Here is a 27,453-nt window from a genome sequence, read left to right on the forward strand (position 1 = left end):
GTCCTGCCATCGTCGTCATCCAGTCATCGTCATGCATTTGTTGTCATACCGTGGTCGGTATGCCGTCGCGGTTCCTCCATAGCCATCATTGCAGCTTCGACATCTGGCTTTCGTCATGTCATCGTCATCGTAACGTTGTCGTCATACCATCGTCGTCATACAGGTGTCGCCTTTGTCATTTGACCGATATCATTTCTTCTTCGTCATTATACCGCGACTACGTCGGCGTCATACAGTCGTCGTCATGCCTCCATGCCCATGGGCGACCTTGGCAAGCGAGTGGCTTAGAAAAGTCTGACGATATCGAAATATGTGGCATATAGTCGAAGGAACGAAAAGTCTCAGAAAAGGCACTACACGAGGCAAATAAACGTTACTTCAAGAATCTGTCGCTACATGGCTCGATTTTTATTACCGTCGACCGTCATCGCGAGTTGCGTTCTGCCGTAATACTTTATAAGATTTTCTCCACATAGGGGTTTTCATCAGAATTGATTTTTCATCATTCCGGAATGTGAACTTTGACAGAACAATAACACTTTACTTATTTGCCCATACTTTACAAAGCAGTAGTTTAGTTCACAGACAGTAACATGAACGAGCGTAGAGAAGATCACCGAAATAGCAAAACCTTTAACAAAAATAGCCGTGCATGTGTTAAGTCTTTTTTCGGTGCCAAACTTTCTACAAATACTTGATTATCTTCATTGTAAAGGCAAGCTTTAGCCTTTTGCCTAGACAAAGAAAAGTCATGTTTCAAAAAGCTTCGCATGGACCCGAAATTGTTCTGTTAATGTCCTCTGATTCACTAGCTGTGCAGTGATGCATTGTACTTTGGTTGGTCGCTTTCACATGTGTCGTATGAAAACGTTTCCAAGGATACAGGGCACCTGGTGCGGCTTACGTTTACTCGTATTATGAGGAACGCAAAACAAAAAATGCTAACAGCTTACATTGCGATGCTTGTGGCGTCCATCACTTAAGAGAAACAGGCCATGATATATCTTTGCAGTGGATACCAGGTCATTGCGGTATCATAGGTAATGATGACGCCGATAAGGCAGCTTGGACATCAAACCAAGAAGGCCGCTGCGTCCCCATTCCTCTCTCAAGGACCGACGCCGCGAGTCAACATGGCATTTTAGCACGCACGATCTCCGTAGCAGAGTGGAACACCGCACATACAAGGCGCACAAGACTGCACACACTAAACCCGTCACTTCAACTCAGACCTCCAGCCGGTCTACACCGACGTGAAGCGTCTCTTCTGTGTCGGTTATGGCTTGGAGTTGCCTTCACGAATGCCTACTCAGCACTAATTGGAATGGCTGATAGTCCTGCATGTGATGTTTGCGGATGCGAGGAGAACATTGAACACTTACTGTGCCACTGTCCTCAATTTCAAGCACAAAGACAATCTGTGTTCAACACATTGAGGAAGTTAGATGGTCGTCCTCTGAGTGAACAGACGTTACCAGAGCACCGTCCCGACCGATCATCGGCTCAGAAGGCAGTGAAGGCACGTTTATGCTTTCTCAGAACTTCTGGTTTGCGCGAGTGGCTTTACCTCAAGTGCTGTCCGTACACATATCTACACCTTCTCTATCCCTTCTCTCGCTCCCCCTTCTCCCTTCCCTCAGCGTAGGGTAGCCAACCAGACTATTGACAGGTTAACATCCCTGCTTTCCTATATTACTATCTTTCTCTCTCTTGTGGCGTCGCGACAGCTGCAAGCGCACGCGTTACGGGCAACCTTTCACGTTCTCATTTGTCAAAGTGACGTTTTTATACCTCGTGTCTCTTTTCTAATTTCGTGCATACTGTGATGCGACCGCGTACGCTCACCTCACCTTGATTTCACTCTTAAATACTTCCATATTGGATGAAGTGTGCGCATTATGAAGGAATGCGTGACCGATGGTGGCATCGGGCCTCTGTCCTTGAGCACGGCAGCCCTACGCACGTTTCTCTCGCGCCAAAGTCACTCTTTGAAATCTCTGGCTGGCAAGTCACGGAACTTGCCTGTTTCTCCCATCGGGACTAGATATGTAAGCGGTTCAAACATAAAACATTGAAAATTTCAGAAAAAAAATAGTTTGTTGTTTTTAACCAGGATAAAAGTGTCAAAAAAAACGGAAGCTCCCCGCTGAATTCTTCTGTTATGATTGGACTCCCTTAGACGTATCGCAATGTTTGGTCAAAAGAAAGAATTTGGGAGTCTGTAAAGCACCTGGATACGTCCACGGGGGGGGGGGGGTGGCAAGGACCTTGCTTCGACCAACCCTTGAGCCCCCTCGCCCGTCGTAGACTGTAGATTCCCATTTCTTCTGCGCTATGTTGAAGGAACTGGTCCGACTTTGGAAATGTGCACACCAAGCTACGCAATTGGCTCCCATGGGATCTCGTGCGAAAACGTATATGTGATCCCGAACCTAAATGTCCAGAAGGATTCGTCCGTTGCACAGCGAAGCATTGATAGGCACTGATTGATGCAAATGTCGGTCTTCACGCTTTGATGTGAAAGCAATGCCTTTCGGGAAATCGTGCCTAGATTTTGAACCCCGAAGCTCTGCTGGAACTTTTAGGATGCAACAATGTGGCAATTATATTCTTTTCGATGTTAGAGACACAAATGTGTCGGGGGTTTCATAGCTCTGTGCGTAATCGCCTTTTTTAAATTTTGCGTATTTTTCTGAAAAAGGAAACATGAAAGAAACTAGTCTTTTTCTTTCATGCCCCTCGATGTTTTTTTTGAAATTTTACCTCTCGGGACAGCTAGAGCTTTGATACACTGTGTTAGACTGCACTGACATATGAATCGGGTCACATTTTTAGACTTCACTGCCTTTGGAGTCGGCCCACATTTTTCGTCAGGCAGATACCTGCAAAGTGTGGAAGTTCACCTATAGTGATATCCCATTAAAATTCCAGACTGTAGCAAACCCTCTTGCACTGAATCCACGTTTTCTTGTTGTTGTTGCCTCACTTAGTGCAAGAGCAGCAGGCTCTCGCCGCTGTGGCAGCTAAAGAACTTCGTCTTTGCCTCTATTGCCAGAACTAAGTTTGTATGCCAATCACAAAAACAAAAAAAGACAATTGGCCGCAGTGTACTGCCTACGTCCCCACCAGTTGTATAGATCGTAATTCTCCACTTCACCCAAATAAACATTACAATGACGAAAGCCTACTCTTCCTCCTCTTATCATTCGCGTATTTCTCTTCTTCCTCTTTCTCTTTCTCTTTGTCTTTCTATTTCCTTCTTCATTTGTCATTACCGCGTAGTAGTAATCATTATAAATCATTTCGGTAATCCCAAGTCATATACGACTTATTACGGGTCATTAGAAGTCATAACTCATTACTAAGCATTTCTGGCCATTTTTAAGCAATTGTAGGCGTTACATGTCATCGTTAGACATGACGGTCATTTCATAGTCATTAGTAATCATTAAAGTCATTTCAGTCATCATTAGTCATTATCGCTCCTTAGTAAGCATTTTAGTCATTTGTAATCAATTTTAGTCGTTACAATTCATCGTTAGACATATTGGTCATTTCGCAGTCATTAGCTCTCATTACAAGTCATTTCAACCATTATTAGCCGTTACTAGTCACTGCTAAGCATTTTTAGTTATTTGTAATGAATTGTAGTCGTTACAAGTTGTCGTTAGACATATTGGTCATTTCACAGTCATTACAACTCATTTCTTTCATTATTAGTCAATACTGTTCACTAGTAAGCATTTTAGTCATTTCTAATCAAGTGTAGTCATTACAATTCGCCGTTGGACATATTGGTCATCTCGTAGTCATTAGTAGTAATTACAAGTCATTTCAGTCATTACTAGTCATTACTGGTCATCACTAAGCATTTTGGTCATTTCTAATCAATTCTAGTCGTTACAAGTAGTCGTTAGACATATTGGTAATTTTACACTCATTCCTAGTCATTTAAGTCATTATTAGTCATTACTGCTCACTAGTAAGCATTTTCTGTCATTTGTAATCATTTGTGGCCATTACAAGCTGTCGTCAGACATATTGGTCATTTCTTAGTCATTAGTAGTCGTTACAACTTATTAGTAGTCGTTTTAGTACTTTCTACTCATTACTAGACATTTCTAGTCATTTCTAATTTATTGTGGTCATTACAAGCCGTCGTAATACATATTGACCTTTTCGGAGTCATTAATAGTCATTACAAGTCATTATTAACCTCTACCAATCTCTATTATAGCGTTATCGTTCACGAGCTGTCACTGTCAGTCATTTTTCATTCTTTAATCTGTCTTTATATGGCGTGATGACGCTTCGGCGGGCACTCCGGCGGTCACGTCTGCTGACACAAACTTCATGATCCTAGAAAGGCTTTCGCTTTAATAAGCGATAGGCCACCATTGAACGTGCATGCAAGTGCTACCCGTCGGCTTTCGTTAGGCACGCGGCTTTCTCGTTTTGAAAAGTTATTGAGAGCACAGTAATTCCTCAAGCAATTAATATCTAGTGAGGAGCAGTGGTTGGCTGCCTTGCGCAGCTCGGGTCCCGACCTTCAGGAGGCCATCCTGGAGGGGGCTGAGAGGATAGAGGAGGCCCACTTCAAGTAGAGCCTCTATTCCGTTGCACCTTCCCTTTAATGAGGGATAAAGTTTTTCATCATCATCTTCCAGTCGCGTGAGGTCGCAGGTACTTTATTCTTATTTTTTTCATATTTCGCCGGCTTTCATCAGAGGGAGAGAAATAAGCTTTATTGTTAGACCAGGCTTCTTGAGCCCAAAGGTGGGTGGCCTCCTCAGTCCAGGTAGCCATGGCTCGCTGCCGCCGCCAGAGCCCTGTTCACCAACCGCAGCTGGTTGTCAGGGTCTTGCATCACCAGCAGAGCCTCCCACTAGTCTTCTAATTCTTCCTTTGAACGCGCTTCTTTCTGCACGTTATCGCCTGGTGGTGATGATGACGGTGGAGGCAGAGAAAAATGACCACGTAAAAGACAACACCATGGAAAAAACTTCATTAGTCTTTTTCAGAAAAAGTTCAACATAATTTTATATACGACTTATGTCCCTAAACGAATATTTCGGAAATTACGTAATTAAACGTAAATAATTCGCTAACTAATCACGCATAAAAATCTGCGTAACTCAAGACGACTACAATTAATATGCTATTGGTCTCACTGGTTTAAGGCATACCACTCTATATTTAGTATTTGGCTCTAGTTACGTGAAACACGTGGTATAATCTTGTTTGTTCGCAGTTATTTTCTTCTTTGACAACGTAGGTTCTACAATGGAGCGGCACCTTTTCTCCTTGTTAAGGATGTTGACCTGTTGAAGAAAGTGCTAATCGAAGACTTCCATGTGTTCCCTGAACGAGGGGTTCGTAGAATTTTCGTTTTACTCATTTATTCTTTAACGGTAGCATTTCGTTTTTACCGAGACGAGACTAAGCGCTATCAAGATCGACAAGATCGATGTTCGCGAATATGAAGGGAAGTACTGATTGATTTATGATGTTTCATATAAAGTGAATAAGGGGGAAGGGAAAAATAACGTTTTCTTACAGCAAAGCTGCGAGACGTCGTCCTGGCGAACGCAACTTTTAGCGGTCTTCAATAGTGAAGATGAAGGAGGGAAAATGTCGCTTGCTGGCAGTTGGCCCTAGCCTTACGAAAGTTGTCGGCAATCGCACCGTCGGAGCACCCGCTGTCAAACGTGGCTCGGCCTGAAGTCTGCCAAATTCGATCTGGTAATGTAACAGCAACCGGTAACACAAGGAAAGTTCACACAGGGTGCAATAGATGGCGCACAATCCATTCCACAGCGATTCGCACGGCTCGCAATTCACACTCTAGCCCCTTATCACGGAAGCACTTAAGGAGGAGCGAAAGGAACTCTCTCCTAAATATCCAGTGACCTCGGAAGTCCAAAACGTCAAATAACAGAGTAAAGTATGAGCTGCGACTGGTACGAGAAAAAGCCGCATTCATTCTTTTCTGCTTACAGTATTTCTGCTAATTGTATAATAGTGTTTATAGTATGAGACAAAGTCGTGCGTCCCGGCTAACGTTAGCCATGCCGTTCCACGAAAAAAACCAGCGCGCATAAGACACACGCACCAGCCGCTATAGGACTTGCGCATACTTCCAGCTATATAAGAAAAAACCATGCAGGCGTATTATAAGTGCACATACACAACGTCACACGACTACCAAAGCAGGCGCGTGCGAAGCTGCATGACAGCTATGCAAGGACATAACATCTGCCTCAAACAATATGTCACGGCTAACCTGTTGTAAAGCAATGTACACCGAGCATTATGATAAAGGGAAACGTGCTACTAGTTCGAAGGGTTCCTGCCAAAACTGCGATGCAGAACGGAGCAGAGAGCCAAGGACAAAGAGCACAGAACAACACGCAAAGGACACAAAGTACAACAGTGCTCGTACAACAAATCCTTGCAGCTATCGTTGTAAAAGCCCTTGCAGTCGAATCTTGGTCCAAGTTTCTAAACACAGTACTGTCTAAACCCTCCGGTTGTTGTTCTACAGCGTTAGCCACTCCTGGTACCGCTATCCTTTAGCCACGGCAGTTCGATGGAAAGGCACAGGGTGTGGCTTTCATCTTGTGGCCGTGCCTTAGCTCTATCCACAAATAATCCAGGCATCTCAGATATTTAATATAGCACAGCGTACACTTATACAGCATTACCGTGAGACCCATCCTAGAGTAAAAGCTTTGGTGGTGACATGCTTTGAGAATACGATCACCCATTACGTGCTAGCAATGTTCTTGGTCTGAATGACTGTTCCTTGTCCCCTCCCCACCTGCCTCCTTTCTAAAAGAAAAATAAACAAATGCCTTGAAAATGCGTGTTCTTGAGGCGAATATGCCTCCGAAAGCACATTTACGTCAGCTAAAAAAGTCGAAGTAAAAACTGCACTATACATCTGCGCGCTAGAATGCAACAAGTGGGACCCTGAGTCAAGGTCTTCCGGTAGCTTCTCCGTACGGCTGTGTTAGCGCGGTTTCCGCTGTTCTCACTCCAACGCCTCAGCAACGCGCCCATATTTTCTTTTTCTTCTTGAATTAAGCCATGGTTTCATTATGCACGCCTCCGCGTGCTATTACAGAGCATGAAAGCTCATACACACGCCTATAGCAGGTGTGCACATCCACAATAAATTAATTTGGAGTTCTAGGGTTATTCTAAATGGCCCCCTCCCACGTAGTCGTGTTTCGTTTTAATGCCGCTTCTCTTGTTCGACATGCCCAGAAGAGAGCAATTTCTATCCAAACTGCAGGAATTCGTTTGCCTCAGGAAGTTCCAATGCTTGGAGAATCTGGGCGCTTGGAGAATATGGAGGCCATGGGCATTTCTCACGTATATATGATCGGGAGGTTCAAGTGGGTCGCGCGTGGTGTTCGCCGACGCGCTGGTGCGCATTCCAGCGCTTGAAGCTCCTATTCCGCGACGCCGAGGCGCGCGATTCCCACAGAGGAACTAGCCGTATGTATATGTGCTTACATTCCAACTCCGGTCTTGTGAAGGAATATTTCAACCTGATCTTTTTTGTTGCAGAGAGCAGTTACTGCGCAAAATAAAACCACCGCTAAATTAAAGCATATGTGCCCGTTCACAGAGCATCCTGAGCATCGTGCCTGCGCCCGTTAGTCCGGAAGCGCTGGTGTTCGCGGCACGCGGCCACCGCTGGAAGTTCCTGAGAGGAGCTGTCAGTCCGGCATTCACGACGAGCAAGCTGGCGCAAGTACGTGTCTTCACCAATGCACTTTGCGCACATTTGTGAGAATGTGTATATGTGTGTGTGAGTTAAAGCGAAGCTTTTCTTTGCGAGCCTTCGCGAGCCTTTTATTTGCGAGGGCCAAGTCCTCATCGGCGTCTTTCTTAAAAGAAAAAAAACAATTCTAGTTCCAGGCTCCTGACAGCGGAAACAGACGACCGCTCTTCTAGCCTCAAATGGTTTTGCTGTTTTTCTTTCGTCTTTTACTCCGCTGTTATCCTCTCCACAATTATTGGGCTGCACGCCTCTTCTCGCTCCCCCAGCCTTTTCGTGGCGAATGTTTTCATCTTTGCTAATTTTAGTGAATGGCCTGACACGCGTTTTCTCGGATCCGCGACGTGCAGAGAATTAAGCCCTTTTCCGCTGATATATCTTGAATCCACAGGCGCATCTCTTCGCTCAAGGACCCATAGAACTGCTCCATGCAGACTAACTCAACAAACTTCTCGTCATAACCGAAGGCATCTTCCCCTCTTAGCTGCTCCAGTAAATTGGCTTTCAGCTTGTAAGTGAAATCTTGAAAAAGCTCGCCTCGTGTTGTAGCTAGTTTACGAAAACGATGGCGGGGAGCCGCCTCTGAGAGCCGATATTTCCTTAGCAACGCAGCTTTTACTTTCTCATATTCGTCTGTGTCCTCTCTCGTTAGCCTTGCAATTATTTCGATTGCTCCACCAGGAAGAACGGGCAGAATCTGTTGTGGCCAACTTTCTACTGCCAACCAGTTTTTCTCCCAGGTTCGTTCAAAAGTAACGAGAAACAATCGCATGTCATCGTTTACCTTGTACGACAGCTAGGGGCCCCTTATTTTTATTGCTGTTTCACCGGAACGTCTTTCATTTAATGATATCTTATTTGCCGATTGCATGGCCAAATCCCGCTGTACGTGTAGTTCTCTTAGCTTTAGTTCGTGAGCTCCCTGTTCCTCTCGTTCCTTTCCTTCTACAGCTCTCTGCTCCTCTCGTTCCTTTCTTTCTGCAGCTTGCCTTTCATCAGCTCTGTGCCTTTCTTCTTCAGCGTTTCGTTCAGCTTTCTGTCTTTCCACTGCGGCTCTTTGCCTTTCCTCTGCAGCGTTTTGTTAAGTTTTTCCAGCTCGTTTCTCTATCGCTTCCCATGCTTCTGAAATTTCGTCCTGAAGAGCCCCGCACTTCTCAATCGCCTCAATAAGCTGCAGCTTTGTCGCACTTTTTCCCACCCCAATTCCCAGCTGTTCACATAGTAACAACTATTCTGGCTTTTCCTTTTGCTTAAATCCATGGTCAATCCCGAACGAGGACTTTCTTACTCTCAGTGACGTGAGGAAGCATTGAACAGGAGCATGCACGTACAGAAAGTAATTCGCAGTATAAGAAAACACACGAGCTAAAGCTTAGCAAATGCTCAAAGAAAGTCAAGCGTTAACCATTGTGCTGAAGCCAGGACGACGGGTAGATTATCCCATTGCTGCCAACCAGTTGATATGATCTCGACCAGGTGAGGGGGGTTTCCACCGCAAGAATCAAGAAACGACGACGACGCCAGGCATCATTATGACGAAAAAAAGTAGAAAATATTGTATTCGCTTTATTGGTACATGGATGTGACTCTTATCTGAGTCTCGAGCGGTTCAGGTTACCACGGGGGCCTGGATGGTCTTAAATACGCCCTTGCGGTCTTGTGGTCGTCGACGTCTTCTCGGGGAGCCTGTGGAGGTATTAGTGCTTTCGTCAGGTTCTGCTATCGAGATCTTGAACTGCGGATTTCCTTCCCTTCGTCTTTCCCTCTGCGTCAGGTCGGGGAATAAAAGGGGTGACTATGTTTCGGAGAAGAGTATATTTATGTCGATATGGGGGCGCCCGCTTGAACGACAGGTCAAATATACGGGGGCCTAGACGGCCTTCGTTACCCCTTGCGGTCCTGTGGTTGTCCACGTCTTCTTGGGGAGTCTATGGAAGTATTAGTGCTTTCGTCAGGTTCTCTCGTCGATGACCTCCTGCCCTTGGGTTTGTCTTCTCTTCGACCATTCATTTGTGTCAGCTCGGGGACTAAAAGGGGTGACGCCTTTTCGAAGAGGGCAATTACGTCTGCATGGGGACGCCCACTCGAACGCTTCTCACACTTGACAGGCCGATGCCCAGACTTAACGTAACAGCCTTTTCTGCAAAGAGGCAGATCGTGTTGTCATGGGACCACACGCCTGAATGTCTCTCACACTTGACAAGTCGATCATAGCAAGCCACAATAAATTTGAGGTGGCGCGTGTAACCTGAAATTATGTATCATGGTGCCATCTCTAACGTTCGAAATGCCACTCCTTGCTTAAAATCGAAGATCTTGTCGCGGTTGGAAGTTAACCAAAGACTGGTAGGTCGGTTGGGTTTGGGAGCCCACGGCAAAACCACAAATGAGGCAGTACAGGGTGACATGGGTTCCGTCTCCTCAGATCGGCCTCCTCATAGAAGTTGTCGAGGGATAAAGTACATAAATAATAACTGCATCGTCATTGCCGAAGGTGCTGTAAACGAAAACTTGAACGCAACGCGCTGTCAAGACAAGTCAAATATGTTTTTTTTTCATAAATCAATATACTGATATGTCACAAACTTTGTGGCCGAAATAATCGATATCACTGCGTCTATGTTTCTTGTCTATTTATTATTGCTACGGAACAGTATTTGCGATGACGAAGAGGCAAACAGTGTGAAGACGACGACGACAATTAAAGGCTAGCGCGGGCTGTTGCCTCTTGGCCAAGTGCGGCGTATTTCCTTGTAAATATACTTGTAAATTTCCTTGTAAGGAAAAGATCAGACAAACTTTAGAACTATATCAGTTCGAAGCCAGCAAAACAGTGCATGGCGCTCACATGAAAAATGTAAAGGCCATGAAATGAACAAGTTGAGGGCAAACATTTTAATGAAACTTTGTCATTCAAAAACCTTGTTTACATTTTTGCACACATGCAACGGCAGGGGAAAATCTCAATGACGCTGTCCTTTCTTCAAATGTATTGCGCAGGAGCAGCTGTCACCGCTCGTTGTGAGTAATTGCACCGAAATTATAGTCACAACAGAGAGCACATATAAAAAGCAGGAGTTCTGCAAAATATACCAGGTCGAGTCAAATGAAAGTGAGCCAGTGCGAATATATGTAAAACGGGGTACTTTATTTAAAAGAAGTCTCCATGAGCATTTACACATTTGTCCCACTGACTAACGAGTCGCGCGATTCCCGTCTCATAAATGTTCTTGGGCTGCGGCTTCAAGAAGCCTTTAACTGACTATTGCACGTCATCGTCCGTCACAAATCTGGTTCCCTTGAGCTGTTTCTTCAATTGCCCAAAATGTGAAAGTCGCAAGGCGACAGATCTCGTCTGTATGGTGGATATTGCAGCGTTTCCCACTTGAACCTTGCCAGTTTTGTATTAACCAGATCAACGATGCGGGGACGGGCATTGTCGTGGAGGAAGATGACCCCATTCGTCAGATTTCATCGTCGTTTGTTCTTGAATGCGACACGCAGCCGATCCGGCGTTTCACAATATCGGAAACAATTGATAGCCTTTCCAGGTTTAGCAAATCGGATCAGTATTGGCCCCCGACGATCGAAAAAAAGGTCAACAACACCTTTCGGGCGGAACTGACGGCCTGTGCTTTCCTTGGGGATGGTGAATTTGAATGTTTCCACTGTAAGCATTGACGTCGTGTTTCAGGCTCTTAATAGTGGCACCATGATTTGTCCCCGGTGACAATTGCAGACAAGAAGTCGTCACCTTCATTGCGATTGATACCGGATCAGATGAGCCAAGGCCGCGCGGAACCTCTCTGTCTTCTGGTGGTGGTTCAGGATCTTGAGCATCCATTGCACACACAACAACCGACAACCCGAGATGTTCATGAATTATGGTGATAACCGAACCATAACTGATGTTCACACCCTCTGCCAGTTCATCGATGCTTATCCTCCGTTCTTGTCTAATCAGCTCATTAACCTTTGCAATTGTGTTGGGGGTGAATGCATGTTGGCTTAGCCTGCTCTTGCATCGTCTTTGCAACTTTCACGTACTTCTTTGAACTGTTTGCTCCAACGCTTCACAGCGGCCAATGAAATGCAATGTTCAACGTGCACGGCAGCCATACGGCGACTAATTTCTTTTGGGGAAACACCTTCAGCTGTCAAAAACCGGACAATACCGCGCTGTTTAACTTTCAGAGCGTCCATTATATCACGCAACCATGTTCAACCTAGTATATGGGAGCACTCAAGAACATTTATCCTCACACCTACACGTTACTTTTGTAAATGAGAGATGCCGGTGTGCTACGCGCATGCCTCGCAAATAATGGACCGAACCATTATTGCGCGGGTTGGCTCACTTTCGTTTCACTCACGCTCGTACATTAGAAATGGAAGATACAATAGAAAATACAAATGCGAAGATACAGCTTGACAGAGGGCAAGAAAGTGTCACTGGAAACAAAGGTCACTGCAGGTATACACAAACATTCGCAACAAGATATTTAAAGATATGTATAAGTCTCCAATAAATCTACATATATCTACATATCTAAGGAAAGGTCACTGTATATAATGCGTCAAACAAGGCAAATAAACATGTTGCGCAATTACAGATGCACAGATCACAGAATCCGAATGTCCACCCCCCTCGCTACACTCCCCCTGATGCGTCGCGGGCGACGGAAGGCGGCGCGCTTCTTCCCCCCTTTTCTCTCTTGTGCACACAAGACTGAGCCACCATCGTCGGCTACGCCTCCCCCCCTCCGCCACGCTTTCACTCGCACATACAGCATACGGCGCGCGGTGATGATTTCGCCCTTGGACTTTTTACGGAACATGACGACGACGGCAGGAATGCGCGTGTACGGGCCATATATTTGCTATCGCAATAGTATAATAAAGATATCTGGCAAATGAAGAGACCCATGACCCATAAACCCACAAAATTCCGGAATCAAAAATATTGACCACGACTCTGGAAATGTGAGTGCATCTTGCTCATCAAATCTTTATAAGAACTTTATACCCATAAAGTTTCAGAATTGAAATCCACGCGCTCCGTAGATTCCGCGGCATCCGCGATATGCTGCGAAGAGCCCGCTCGCCATCAAAACGCCCTTGAAAATTTGTGCTCGGATGGGGCTCCTGCGTTATGCGACTCCAGGTGCATGGTCGTTGCCACAAAATCCAGCCCAAGTTCACAATGTTCGCGCCGAAATTTCTTTTAGAGCGTGGAAAAGACATGCTGGACAAAATCCAGAATGATTTCTGGCGCCGTGGATTGTCTTGGTCTGCGGTGCATGACAGCAGGAATAAATTTCGGAAAGGAGCTGAAGCCCCATAATCCCCAAGCTACGCCCCTGGTACGCACTGATTATGCATAATTAGACCGATCGAAAAAAATATATTATTTCTGTTTCGGAGCCTTTTTCGCCATTAGTACTCTGCTATTGGTCAAAGCTTTCGGGTTGCGCTCACTTCGCCTGTCTATCACGCGACGTCAAAAAACCGCGAAAGCTCACCGCGTCGAAGGGACGTGTACGGGTTAAAGATACATTAATATCCCGAACAAAATTTATCTTTTTTCTGAATAGGCAGAGACTGCTTTTCCAAAAGTAATAAATGATGGCTGCCCGCCCATCGCTCTGGCACTGGCCGCTCAGAGCTGCCGAGGAGCATTGATTTGTTTGTGTACAATAATATTTCTTGCGTGGTAGTATAACGTTATTGAGCCTTCTCGGAACGTATGCGGCATCGCTCTGCCAGCCCTTCTTTGCTGAAGTTCCCTTCTCGCGGTATTTTTAACCATCCGTCGCACACCGCAGCCATTTACAGCATCTCACCGCTAGTTATGTAAGGGGAAGCGGACCAATTGCAAACGACGGCACCACCCTCCTTATTCGGTTCTTCACTGGGCTCGCTAGGCCCAATGAAGCGGTCTCCAGATGAGCGTGCTCCTGACCCCTTGTCAGAGGATTAGATATGAAAAACCGCTCAGTGTAGGCAATTTCATTAGTTTCGAAAGGAAACAAAACTGACTTATAAACGAGAAGAGCGTTTGATTGGACTGCTTAGACAACGCCCCGGGTCAGCACCAGATGTTTGCGTCGGCGGTTACGTAAAATCGATGTCTGGAGAATTGAATAAAAACACTTTGGAATAGTTTCACGTTAAAGGCCCCATGATGCGTTCAAGGCGTCCGTCGTACTTGCTAGTAGTCAGCAACTCCGGTTAACGTAAGGCTCCGCCTAATGTGCGTGCTCCCGCGCGCGCGCGCGCGTGTGCGCGTGTGCGCGTGTGCGTGCGTGCGTGTGTGTGTGTGTGTGTGCGTGTGCGTGTGCGTGTGCGTGTGCGTGTGCGTGTGTGTGTGTGTACTCGTGTTACGATTTTTTATGCACTGACACAAAGCTTCGCTGTACGTAGAGTAGGTAGGTTCAGGTGCCACATGCACATGAAGGTACGTTCATGTACCACCTGTACATGAAGGTAGGTTCATGTACCACCAATAAATGCGTGACCGATGGTAGGATTGAATCTCTGTCTTACCGCACAGCATCGCGATGATCAACTTTGCGGTTGTGTCCTATATCGAACCTACTGAGATCCTGACTTAACTTTTAAAGCATGGAGACGCTGTTCGGGTACATGCTACGACTACACGCATATTTCTCTCATGCATCCACGACATCCACGGCAGCGCTGCCCGCCGGAAGGCATACATCCACTGAAGGCGGGCAAATACGTGTGAAAAAAAGAAAGGATTGCGTGTTAACAATTACGCCACTGCCGACACTTTACACTAGCAACTAAGTGAAAAATGTGTATTTCCTTGTGTATTTTCCTTTCGTCAGTGCTCTTTAAAAGTGTTCACTTGTGTCTACCGCTGTATTCTCCAATGTATTTTCTGTACCTTTTCTTAACCCACTCCTGCTATAGCGCAAATTGCGCTGCAGTATGTATGAATAAATAAATAAATAAATAAATAAATAAATAAATAAATAAATAAATAAATATGTTTCGCTCGTACAGAATGCATCCGGTCCGGTAGAACGTCCGAGCACCCTTGTAACGCGAGGATCAGAAAAAAGAATGATAAAGCACCATCGAAGAAATTAATTTACGCAGACCCTAAGCCACAGCTTTCAGATTCATTTAACAAGCTTGAGAAATGCACGAATAAGCATACGGCATATTTTGTAATGAATACAAGGAGACAACAGAAAAGAACATTGCTGCATTCATTCCTGGCCCATTGTGCGATAACGAAGGGGTTGAATTCTGCGGGATGTCAATAAGGTATGCTAAAAAGATATTCATGTTTTTCAGTACTCAGTGTCTTAGTCTTAGACAGATAACAAAAAGAATAAATAAATGTATCTTTGTTTGTTGAATAAGTTTAATGAGAGCGCTTTGTACAAACAAGCAAGGGTGTGAAAACTACGTAGTCAGCGAATAAATACGTTTACATATTCTTAGGCGTTCAAGGTCTTTGAAACCTCCAGCCAGGAATTGGCGGACATTATCGGAAAGCAAAGTGCTGTCGATACATCAGTGGACGCAACGCTGCTGTTGCGGCGATACGCCCTGGACACGATTCTCAAGGCCGGCTTCGGCGTCGACATGGGCGTGCAGAAAGCCGAACCAGGTGGATTTTGGGACAAGCTCGCCGTTGAAAGTTCCCGGCTGTTGGATTCACTCGGGATGCAAGGAATCACGCTTATAGCAAGTATGTCAAAATTTTCTAGAACATATATATATTCTTCAGAATATAAACAGTCACCATTAAAAAAATCTAACTCTTTTGTACGCTGCATTCGCGAGTAGAGAACTCTTGCCAAGCCTGCAATTGAACTGCTTTTCCATTCAGTAACCCGAATTTAACTCTGTACCTTCCAAAAGTGGGTTTCTACAGTTAATTCCGATAATTCCTGGACTTGTCTCCAACGAATAGATCTGAAGTAGTGCCCATATGCAAGATTAAAGCTCTGTGCGAGTACGAGAACATGATCTTTTGTCTTTCTTTTTGTAAATGTAAATACCCACGATTGTGATGGCACTTTCGTTATCGTGGTCTAAGGTCTCACGAAGCGACTATGAACTAAATTCCTTGTTTACCCGGTTTACAGACACGAATGTGTTCAAACATTCTTATTTTTCGCCAGTTTTCAGAACAGTTTTTCCAAATACGATGCCCCAAAACATTGTTTTCAAATTATTTAGCGATCTTCTAGAATGGTGGTGTATTATTGATGCAGCAGTAAAGAAATGAACCTCGTATCTGTAAGTACAGTACGCCGGATAAACTGCTTTCCGTTACTCAGATTGTATGCCAGAACTTCTGCCCCTTTTTATGTGGATGACGAGAGTTACTGCATGGTGCATGGATAAGTTTACCGCTGCAGTCCAGGAGCTGGTGAAACCAGTCATTGAACGGCGTCGGGAGATGAAGTCGGTGAGAGCACCCTTTATTTCATCAGTTTCTTCTTCGCTTAATCTGGCTGGAAGTTTGCCAATAAATAAGAATCATGGTGGTTCTGAGGCGCGATTGGTTAGATCTTGTTGGTAGTCGCTATCACAGCAATTATTGAGGGGATAGTTATCTCAAAAAGAAATCAGGTTATGACTCAATATTTTATTGTTGCGCGGAAATACCAAGCAGGTGGGAGGCTATACACAAGTATACCATGTGTCCCACGTTACTTGTGCCAAAATGTAAAAATATACATATGATACGCAGATGCACAGAACCAACGTAATATGGTTTGCCGTCGCTTGGAGCAAGGCAGACTACTGTTTGTAATTTCCCCTACTTGCTTAATTACTTATTGTTATTTAATGAACTTCTCTAATATAATATTCAGGGCTAAAACTGACGATAAAAAATTGTAGACCATCCTGAACAATTTCCGATCCAGGTTTCTATTGCTCAATACGTGCTACATATTTTTTTGTCCAAGCCTGCAGCAAGAAACCCGTGAAACACACGCGCACACACACACAAACAAACAAAAACTAATAGTCGTAATAACAAAAAATTTCGGGCTTGCTCACGGCGACGGCAAATAACATTGCCTTGGTTCTGCTCCCCTACGTGGCATTTACATATTCCTAAATTTTGGCTCATGTTACTTGTGACACGTGGTATTTGCTCGCAGGTACGTCCAGCTGGTTAAAATGCAAATGTCAGTGCTAGCTCAAAAATTATCCTCACCTTTTGAGCGCCAGACTTTTAGGTGCGTGGGTACGGCGAGGACAAGATCATGTCCGTAACGGTAAAAGTTACGGTTCTGTAGCGCGCGGTCTTGGAGGAAGCGGATTGCTGAGGAAAGAGACTAAGGGACCGAGGTATACTCCTTGTGGATGCGAGTGAAGACAAATACAATGTTGTATAGGCTGCGCCAGCTAACATTACCCAAGGTGCTCAACGAGGAAAAGAAACATTAAAGATAAAGGATGCAAGTTGCGATTTTAGGAGCTGCTTGTTCGGTCGTCGGACCTCTCAAGAGCGAACGTAGTTTATATGATAGCTGTAACTTGTATCGTCTTTTTAATATCTTTTTTTTTCGTGAAACTTCTTTGCTAACATTGGCTGGTACACGGGGTATATCGCAATCAACATAATTCCGATCAATCAGATCAATAGCTGAAGCTGTATAAATTTTCATACAGACAATTAATGCAGATTTACGGGAAAAGTTAATCGTGATACTATGCTTCGTCGTAGGGAACGCTTTTTCTGCTGCTATTAACACCACTTTGGTGAAGGAAGCGCATTGATTTCTAGAGATATTAGTATTCTGACTTCTCCCAAGTTACCGCTAAGATGGCCAACAGAGTGCGGTGTGAACGGTCTCGTTACCTCATCTCGGACAGTGCTTCCATGCAATCGATTTACTCAACGTGTTACGTATTCAATCTCTCTTTTTCCCATTGGGGCTAATAATGTTTCTTCAGCATTTATTTATTCTTATTTTTGTGGGACCCTCAAGGTACATAGTTCTACATTGCAGAGGGGAGGGGCGAGAATACATCGCAAAAAAAGGGGCGCGATGTTTATTAGTGATATCAAAAGAAGCCAACAAACACTGACACCAAGGACAACATAGGGGAGTTTACTTGTGTTTATTATATGAAATAAAGAAACGATAACGCGAAATGCGAAAGGTGTGGGTTCGATTTTACCACCCGCGGCAAGTTGTTTTTTCATCCACTTTAATTTCCATTAGGTTATTGTTTCCTTATTTCGTTTATTGAGGACAAGTAATTTCTCTGTGTTGTCCTCGGTGTCAGTGTTTGTTGGCTTCTTATGATATGACTAATAAACATCGCTCCCTTCGGTTAACCCCCTTTCTTCTCGAGGATTAGTTCAAGGAATTCACAGTGCAGGGAACAAATGAGATTGAAAAAACTAGTAATGTATACATAACGAACAAAAAAAGACACATTATATGAAGATACACAAAGAGTACACTTTACCAAGCATACGATGTCCACGAATAAACACGTAATAATACCATTTGGTACTATGCATTATTTCATGTTGATTAGCGCATTCTTAAAACAAGTGGGGTCCCTGATGCTTACTAATGATGTAGGTAGAATATCACAGTCGATTGAAGTCCTAGGAAAGAATGATTGTGAGCACGCGACGGTGTTAGGATGAGGTACGTTAATTTTACGTACGTGATCACGACGAGCTGAATAATAAGGCGCAGATTGGATCCAAAAGGGCGAAGAGATGCGTAGTGGTAGTAGATTTTATGACAAAGGGATATGCGTGATTCCTTCCTGCGAAGAAATAATAATGATGTTTCCCGTCATTCTTTGTGCGTGCAGTAAAATGTTCAGGTTTTGACGTTCTTTTTCATATTCCTATATGTTTCGTATAGGCTGCACTGTTAGTGTTACTAATGTAACACTAACAGTGCGACGGTAGTTAGATAGGATGAAAAGAAGAGCTATTTTGTACTGCCTTGATTTCGTTAATTTATGTGATCTGATCAGGATCCCAAATGGATCAAACATACTATAATTTCCGGCGGACGTAAGCTGTCTAGAACAGGCGTCAAGAAAGATCGTTAGTTTTATTAATGCCAAGATAACGGTAGTATGTAACGGATTGAAGGGGGCAGTCATTGAGGGCGCAGGTAGGGCAAGTCATGTTAGATCAAGAAATCCACATAGATTTGCAATTATTTATGTTAAGCTCCATACACCAAGTAAGGCACCAATTAGATATGTTATTTAAATTGCGAGGTTGGGATTTATGCAGAGGATACTGCAGTATTATTTGTTATCGACAGCTTTACAGATCTGGATGTTCTTGGGAATGAGGAACTGAATATCAGGGTTCTCTCATGGTTTGTAAAAGCTTAGCGAACAATTATGTTCATAAAAATGATTAGCGTTGTTTGCGCGCTAAACAGAAGCAGGTGCACGACGAAAATTCGTGCAAGATTGCAAAATACATAATTGCGTTGAGTGGTTAAAATATTCAGTAGTTCAAATACTCATGAGCTGGCTGACATAATACCCTCTAAATAAGCGCACGAATATTACATTTTACTGCAAGCGCCTGAATGTATAGAGACACATTTTACACGCTCTACATTTCACACTCATATTTACCACTTCAATAACTGCATAGTGTTCGTAAAGCAGCCCATATGAAACATATAGGAATATGAAAAAGAACGTCAAAACCTGAACATTTTACTGCACGCACAAAGAATGACGGGAAAATTATGTACTTGAAAAGCGTATCTCGGTAAAAAATGACAATGTCCTTCTGTGACCATTCACATAGGTTAAGTTACAAGCGCAATAGATATTAACTGCCAAAAGCATCCCAAGCAACCATCAATAAACTAGTTGTGAGGATGCATTCTAAACATTCTGCTAGCTTTTTTTTTTTGCACTTATAATAAAATCTTAACAGGGTGTTTGGTTGTTCACGAACTATCCACTGCTTTCATTCAATGCATCATCCTTATATACTTAGCTTTACATACATTGTCAGGATTGGGGTCTCAATCCCATCGCTCGTGATCCGTTGTCAATATTGGAATCCGGCATGAATTCGAAAGTAGCTGGCCCATGCCGTCGTCCAACTTATCCACGCTGAGGACGTTGATGAAGGGAAGGACTGCTTCTCATCGAGAACGAGGAATATGGGTTTATTTACAGTATTTATATCAGTCTAACATGACTGCTGGAGAGAGAGTACATCAGTCTAACATGAGTGCTTGAGAGAGAGTACATCAGTCTAACATGACTGCTTGAGAGAGAGTACATCAGTCTAACATGACTGCTTGAGAGAGAGTGGCCCAAGCAGCCGCACAACAACGGTTTTTAAACACTCGGTCTTCTCCCGATACAAGGTGATGCGAACGTTCGTTTAGTCATCGCAAACTTGCCGCCGTCCCGCGGCACGGTTTACACACACACACGCACACACGCATACACACGCGTGTTTACGGTCCGAAACCGACACCACACGAATTTCATAGAACTCAGAGCCGTTCCGGGTAGCGCGTTGTCTTGCGTCTCTATCGGTGCGTGCGAAGGAGTGTCCGTCGGTTCCCGCGGCAGCTCCCCCGCCCGTAGGAGATCAGGCCCGCTTTGTCGTGTTGCGCACCAGGCCTGCTTCGTCGAACTCCTTCAGTCACAACGCATCCTAGATGAACCGATGGATGGTGGAGGATGCGCGTGTTGATATCGACACAAAGTCGACTTCGCCACGCCGTGGCTAAAGGTTGGTGGCGATGCTCCCGAGATGTTGCTTCCACAGTCGCAACTGGTTGGCAAAACTTGCACTGCAGCTGGCCGTTCTTAACAACATGCACATATCGCGTAAGGCTTTTTCTTGTCACATTCTAGTTTTGCATTTAAAGAATCGAAAATATTTCTTTTTCGTTTCGTTCCAAATAAAAGGTACATACAAGAGATACAGCCGTCGCTGCTGAGCAAGACTTTTTTTTTTAACTACTTCGAGAAACGCACTAAAGGCAGTTGTTTTCACATGGACCACCAAAAAACATTTGTGTACATACATGCTCGAACATTCGCAATTGTGATAGAGTTTCATCGCTATTGCAATTTGCATAAATTCTTTAGTGTGCTACTTGCGAACGCTGAACATATCAGTTCATATTTCTTTAGCAATCCATTTCGATTCCCTAATCTCAGAAGCTATTTCGCAGCAGTAAGAATACCACGAAACAAGATATATTACCCAGTGCGATAAGAAAGCTCTGCGAAAGCGCATCAGTTCAGTGCAAATATGCGATAGTACTACAAATAATTTGACCCCAGCATCTGGATCAGCAGAACTGATAAGGATGAAGGTACAGCGATAAGCTCCCGCACAACAGGACCACATTTCTATGTTCAGCTCTTTTTGGGTTTTAGCGGTACACAAATATCGCAGTTATTCTCGGTTCGTGGCTAGGAGCACATATGTCTAGCATACTATAGGCCACCCTATATAAAGCATGAAATGCTTTTAGCTCCCGTTATCGGTGACCTTCAAGTGACCTTGAGCCAAAAGCCAGAGCCATTTATCAAGTTTACTACTTATATTATCATATTATCAAATTCACTGCTCTGTAACTCAGAAATGAAACATGATATTACAATCTAATGGTGCATTAAAGCGGACAAAATTTGTATGTAACACACGAATCTAAAAAAAAATTTTGTTGGTGTTGGGCTGCTGAGCACGAGTTCGCGGGATCGAATCCCGGCCATGGCGGCCGCATTTCGATGGGGGCGAAATGCGAAAACACCCGTTTGCTTAGATTTAGGTGCACGTTAAAGAACCCCAGGTGGTCAAAATTTCCGGAGTCCTCCACTACGGCGTGCCTCACAATCAGAAAGCGGTTTTGGCACGTAAAACCCCAAATATTAAAAAAAAATTGTTATATGGAAATACAGCCTTTGCAGAACGCTTGTACACAATGTAACGAATTCATGTAAGACATAAATTGACACACACAATTTGTTCGCTTTGATTAATCTAATGGATGCAGTTTACAGGACCGTGATATCTGTTCTTGATGCAGAGCTATCAATTTGTAAACGTCATGCTTCTATATTTTCGAACTTTCGAATTTTTGAAAATTCTTCTAAGAACATTCAGGCCCTAAATCGATAATCTGCGACCACCGTTCACTAGAATGTCCCTTTATCTTTCAATAGCAAGAAAATTCATTAAGATCGGCCGAAGGGTTATCTCGGAAAAGCGTTTTGCCTTTCACGTGTACTTGAATAGGCCGCGTCGGAGTTGGGCCCGAGCTAAAGCTTCCTCTTAAGAGCAAAATGCGGTCTCTGGCACCCAACGCTTCCTTCGTACAGGACAGCATTACATACGCTAGTTCCTGCCCAAACAAGTCACACAAAAAATCTTGATTCCGAGTTCTTCCTAATGTTTGTTCACATTATCACCCAAGGTGTAACTTCTAGCACGCTGACGTTTTATTTGTCATATCCGATAGCGACGTTCAAAAGGCAGATATAGGGCACCATATACTTCATTGTCACCTTTTGGGGTTGAGAGAGGGTTGCTTGTGCTATTTTCAGTGGCAGCGGTCCGTGAGTTCTGCGGTGCGGGTTATTGCGCCACCTCGAGAGATGGCGCCATGCTGCGTGGCACCTTCTTCTCGCCTAGCTGGGGTGTGCGCTATGTCTCCCTGTCGTCTTTCGCTGCCTGCCGTGCCGCCTTAAACCGGTTTTCTTGTATCTGAGCAGGGTCCATATGGACCTGTGCACAGTATGGCGTGGTGCGGTGTGGTTTGGTGGGGTGTACCCTTGCGAACAAACAATACAGCCATTTCAATATTGCGGGTAGTATTATCTCCAACCAATCTTCTTGGTGGGTTTCCGTTTCATGCTTACATCTATTCGCGATTACGGGAGAGCCAGCAATTTTTTATATTTATTATCTTTCAGAACAAGGCTGGCGACATCCTCCAGTTTATCCTTAAGATCGAGGACGTGAATGCTGTTCCAGGTATGTTTCTAGTTCTAGCTAAACCCAGCTGCGCATGCAGCATGCGCGGCTTTTTTTCCTCCCATAGTTTGTGGTTTTTTCTTTATAACGATGCTTTCCCTGTGAGGTATATATATTCGTTTACAAATTCCGTTTCAATGCCAGAATATCTCAATGAGGTTCGGAACATTTCTTTAGACATGGGCCTGAAGTTTGTGTGGTGATTGAGCAAGATAGAAAGGAATGAACGCCGTGCCTAACCTTAAATAATAAATATAGGTTAGTAAATCATGTTTCGTTTCACAACGCGACAGCTTGTATTAGACAACATGTTCACTAGGGAGCAGCTGTCATAACGAGAAAAAAGTATTTGATACCTTAGTCATTCAAATCTTCACTTCAGCGTTTACGTTAACCTAGCCATAGTAATCAGCAGCAGTTAACCAGCAGCTTTTAATTTTTTCGTACTAGCCATCTGATGATCATGAAATGATATCGGAAAAGTAAACCAGCGTGGTGTTATCAAAAAAAGTTTCTTTCTTCTTTCACTTCTTTTCTTTTGGAGAATACGCGGGAATATAGAAGGTCAATCAGCATGCTTATTGTAACGTTCTTTGCAATTTCTTGACCTTTGGGGCCCTTCGTGGGGTGACGTTTTCTTGTGGCCTCAAGTGGAATATTGATTTGAAACCGTGACTTCCGCGCAAGCTATTAAAGAGTGAGCGAAGTGTATTACTGTAATTAATAAGAAGAAGTTGTAAGTAACGATTGCCAACAATTACTTTTTCACAAATTTCTCCAAGTGCTTTAAAGAAATCCAACTGTCTCCGAAACCTAAATGCATATATAATGTGCAATTATGTGCTTGCGGATTATATTCCTTGGATCCCCTTTGCTATCCCACATGCTAGGGGCAATTTCGTGCTCCCTCATAGACTTCTTTGCATTGGATACAGTCGACACCGACACTTGCAACAGCCTTTTACACTATCGATTCCAAAAATTCTGAAAGAACCCCCAAAGAACGTCGTCAAAGTCAGTGATACAGCTTTCACGTTGCTCCTGCTGCGTGCGTCACTTTGTGGCGAGAACACGGCCTTGAGCGCACCCTCCGCATCATCTCTCCTTTTCCTATGTACATGACATCATTGCCTGCTCCGGCAAATCAGGTGGTTCCCTTTTTACTTCTTCGTCTGCGCATGCTCATTTACTCTCCTCCCCCTCCTCCTCCGCAATTGTGCTTCCCTCTTAATTTCTTCACACGCCCTCGCTTACAGCACCGTATTAGACCGCCGTCTGCCAACCATGGAAACCTAAGGAAGTAGCTAATGAAACATATTCCTTGGAGACAGCATATTTTGTTGCCGTATGACAGAGTGACTCCTTGTTCTAAAATATTTATAATACCTTATAACCAAAATATATGCAAGCAACTTTCACAATGAACTAAACATAAATACAACGAAACACGGTGTCGCTTAGTCACTGCACGGCTTCTTAGCTCCTTAGGCTCAAGAATTATTTCAAATATTTCAGTTGTTCAGATTTTATTCAACAACCTTGAAAATGTTCTTAATCCTTTAAGAGGATTAAACTATCGTTCTTTCGAATAGTGCGGATTTTAGCGCTGTCCACACTTGGACTTTGTAAACATCTTCCCGTGTAATATAAATCCTCGCATGCTATTGTTTTTTTTCAGGCAATGAAGTTCACAGCCCCCTATCTAGATTAGAGATATTGTTCAACGCGATCGTTTACGTCTCTGCCGGGTAAGTAGCCTTTCACTGCGGTACCAATTACGTACATGAACGCTTCAAGGCAATTGTCGCCGTCGCCATGACTTAATTATGTCTCAGAATTATGCGAATGGCAGCCCACAAGCCAATGTCATGAAACAGAAATATCAAAACTGTAAAGCCACATCTGTGCTTAACCTGCAACCAAAGTAATTTTACCGGAGCGCCTCTTTACGGGCAGGTTAGTGGCGTTTGTGCGATGCTATTTAACACGGCGTGTTAAAAGCGGTTAACGATGCCAGAAGTATTGCGCCACGCGCGTATGTCGCCTGTGGGTTAGGCGGTCCCGCGTGTATATATATATATATATATATATATATATATATATATATATATATATATATATATATATATATATATATATATATATTTATATATATTGTAACCAACAGTTACGACGGCCGTTACTGACGTGATTCTTGCAAGTCGATAATTGCGCCATTCGTTTGCAAAAAGTCCATGCCCAGTATAAGCTCACGGGAACACTCAGGGAGAACAATAAAGCTGCTCACGTCTGTAAAGCCTCTAATGCCGATTCTTGCTGTGCACTTTCCAACAGGGTCGACTAAGTGACCCCCCGCTGTCCGGTCCGGTCCTATGGGTCACTACCTTTTTCAATTTTCTGGCGAGTACACTGCTAATAACTGAATAGTCCGCACCAGTGTCTATCAGCGCAGTCACTTCGAAGTCGTCGATGATGACGCGCAACTCGGAAGTAACGGCGTCATCACTGCACTGGTTCGTCGGTTCGTCACTGCCGTCGTCTTGTCGGATTGGCGATGGAGGGCCTTCGGTGTTCCGGGAGTCAGCGGCCTTGCCTCCACAGGTCGCTGGCTCTAGTTTTCCCGTCGCGGACTTTGTGCGCGACGCCTCGGTGAAATGGAAGAGGGACGCGGACTGGGCGACCTAGAACGCACAGGCGCTGCCGATCGAGGTTCATGTTGTTGGGTGTTTCGAATAGTTTGGCGCGTGGACAAAAATGCTTCACTTTCATCAGGGCGCTCACCGTTTCGTGGGCAAGGTGAATTCACGGAGAAGCCACGCAGTCCTACTCGGCGATACCGGCATTCCCGGTATAGGTGACCAGCCTCTCCACAGTGGTAGCAGAGGGGACGCCGGTCTGCAGTGCGCCATACATCGCTTTTACGTGGCCTTCCTTCTGCCATGGGCGGCACATTGCGAGGAAGTACCTGGGGTATTGTGGCCGTTCGTCCAAAGTCGGCGCGTTCTAGGTCCTGGCGTAAAGCTTGGGCGTACGATATCCGCGGCTGACGCTCTGGCTGTGCGCGAGGCCGTACCTGAGGCTCTGGCTCACAAATTACTTGCCGGACTTCTTCGCGTATGACATCGGCAAGTGAGGCCACTGGAGGAGGGCTTTGAGCCAGCTGCAGTTTCTGCAGCTCTTCCCTTCCAACGGACCTCACCATTTCGCGTAGGATGTCCATGTTGTTGGAGAGGGCTCCTGACCCAACGTCAAATGATGCGAGGCTTACATCTCTGTTGTACTTCCTCGCACGCTGCTGCAGCGTCTTCTCCATCGTCGTCGCCTGTGATCGAAATTCAGCTACAGTGCGGGGCGGATTACGAACCAGGCCGGCAAAAAGCTCCTGTTTCACACCGCGCATTAGGTGCCGCAATTTCTTGTCCTCAGCCATGTTTGGATCGGCTCGGCGGAAGAGGTGGGTCATATCCTCAATGTACATGGTCACACTTTCGTTGTTTCGCTGGTTCCTCGCCTGAATAGCGGCTTCTGCCCTCTCTCTGCGGTCCGTGCTCGGGTACGTAGTAAGCAGCTCTCGTCGGAAGTCGTTCCACGATGATAACGACGCTTCATGGTTTTGAAACCACGTGCGCGCAGATTCCTCCAGCGCGAAGTACACATACCGGAGTTTCTTTGTTTCGTCCCAGCCGTTACATCTGGCGACACGCTCGAAGTTTTCGAGCCAGTCCTCGGCATCCTCGAATGTGTCTCCGTGAAAGGATTCTGGCGTCCGGGGCGAATCGACGACGACGTGAGGAGGCATTACTTGAGTAGGAGGAGGAGGAAAAACTTTATTTGCTCTAATTGGTTAGAAATTAGCGGTGGCAGATGCGGTCGGCCGTCTTCACGGTCTTCTTCCCCATCTGCGCAGGGTCGACGCCCCTATTCCAGGGCACCACTGAGGGTGGCTACTCGGCGAGCGTGCCTTACTAGTCCATGCTGGACTTTCGGGTCGCTGCTGGAGAGCACCCTCTCCCACTGCTCCGCACTCGGGTCTTTTATTTGAAGGAATTGTTGATTCTGAACGCATTCCCATGTAATGTGATATAAGGTGGGCTTGGCGCCGCACCAGGGGCAAATGTCTCTATACTGGGTGGGAAACATCTTGCTTAGTGTGTTTAGGTTTGGATATGTTCCTGTCTGCAGCCTCCTCCAAGAGGTTGCTTCATGCTGATTTAGGCTGTTGTGGGGTGGAGGGTATTTGATTCGGACCCCCTTATAGTAATTCAAAATGTCTTAGTAGCTTGGGTTGACTGGTATGGGTTCCTCAGGGTCGGTGCTTGTGGCCGCTCGGTTTGTGTGCTCTCGAGCTGCCTTGTCCGCCCTTAGGTTCCCTTCTATTCCAGCGTGTCCCGGTACCCAGAAAATTGTATGCCTGACTTTGTTGTTAGCCCTGCAGGAGCGGAGGATGTGAAGCACTTGAGTAGCCATCTTACTTGAGTAGCCATCGCACTGGTACCTAGGCTGACTGCTGCCGCGGCCCTTGGTGAATCGGCGAGAGGACCAAACTCGGGGGCCTCACCTCGTATGCGGCGGCTCGTGCGTTGGTGGACAGGCGTTAATTCCGTTCGCTCCAGACTTCGGGGATCCTGGCTACCTTCCCTGGCGCCTGTGGGGC

The 27,453-nt window shown here is 45.0% G+C and overlaps 2 protein-coding genes across 2 annotated transcripts in view; both read left to right on the forward strand.

The window, feature by feature from the left end:
- Window positions 1-25,147, forward strand: part of LOC142573347 (cytochrome P450 6B5-like) — a 51,002-nt gene extending 25,855 nt beyond the window's left edge. Inside the window, exons 4-9 of the mRNA XM_075683001.1 lie at window positions 5,276-5,372; window positions 7,637-7,762; window positions 15,266-15,515; window positions 16,111-16,241; window positions 22,739-22,799; window positions 25,134-25,147. Coding sequence (XP_075539116.1) covers window positions 5,276-5,372; window positions 7,637-7,762; window positions 15,266-15,515; window positions 16,111-16,241; window positions 22,739-22,799; window positions 25,134-25,147 — 679 coding nt within the window. The remainder of the gene's footprint in view (window positions 1-5,275; window positions 5,373-7,636; window positions 7,763-15,265; window positions 15,516-16,110; window positions 16,242-22,738; window positions 22,800-25,133) is intronic.
- The window catches only part of LOC142572813 (cytochrome P450 3A31-like), a 185,081-nt gene that overhangs the window by 140,956 nt on the left and 16,672 nt on the right, over window positions 1-27,453 (forward strand). The gene's annotated exons all lie outside the window — the stretch shown is intronic.

Source organism: Dermacentor variabilis, chromosome 2 (assembly GCF_050947875.1).
Source record: "Dermacentor variabilis isolate Ectoservices chromosome 2, ASM5094787v1, whole genome shotgun sequence".
NCBI classification, from domain to species: Eukaryota; Metazoa; Arthropoda; class Arachnida; order Ixodida; family Ixodidae; genus Dermacentor; species Dermacentor variabilis.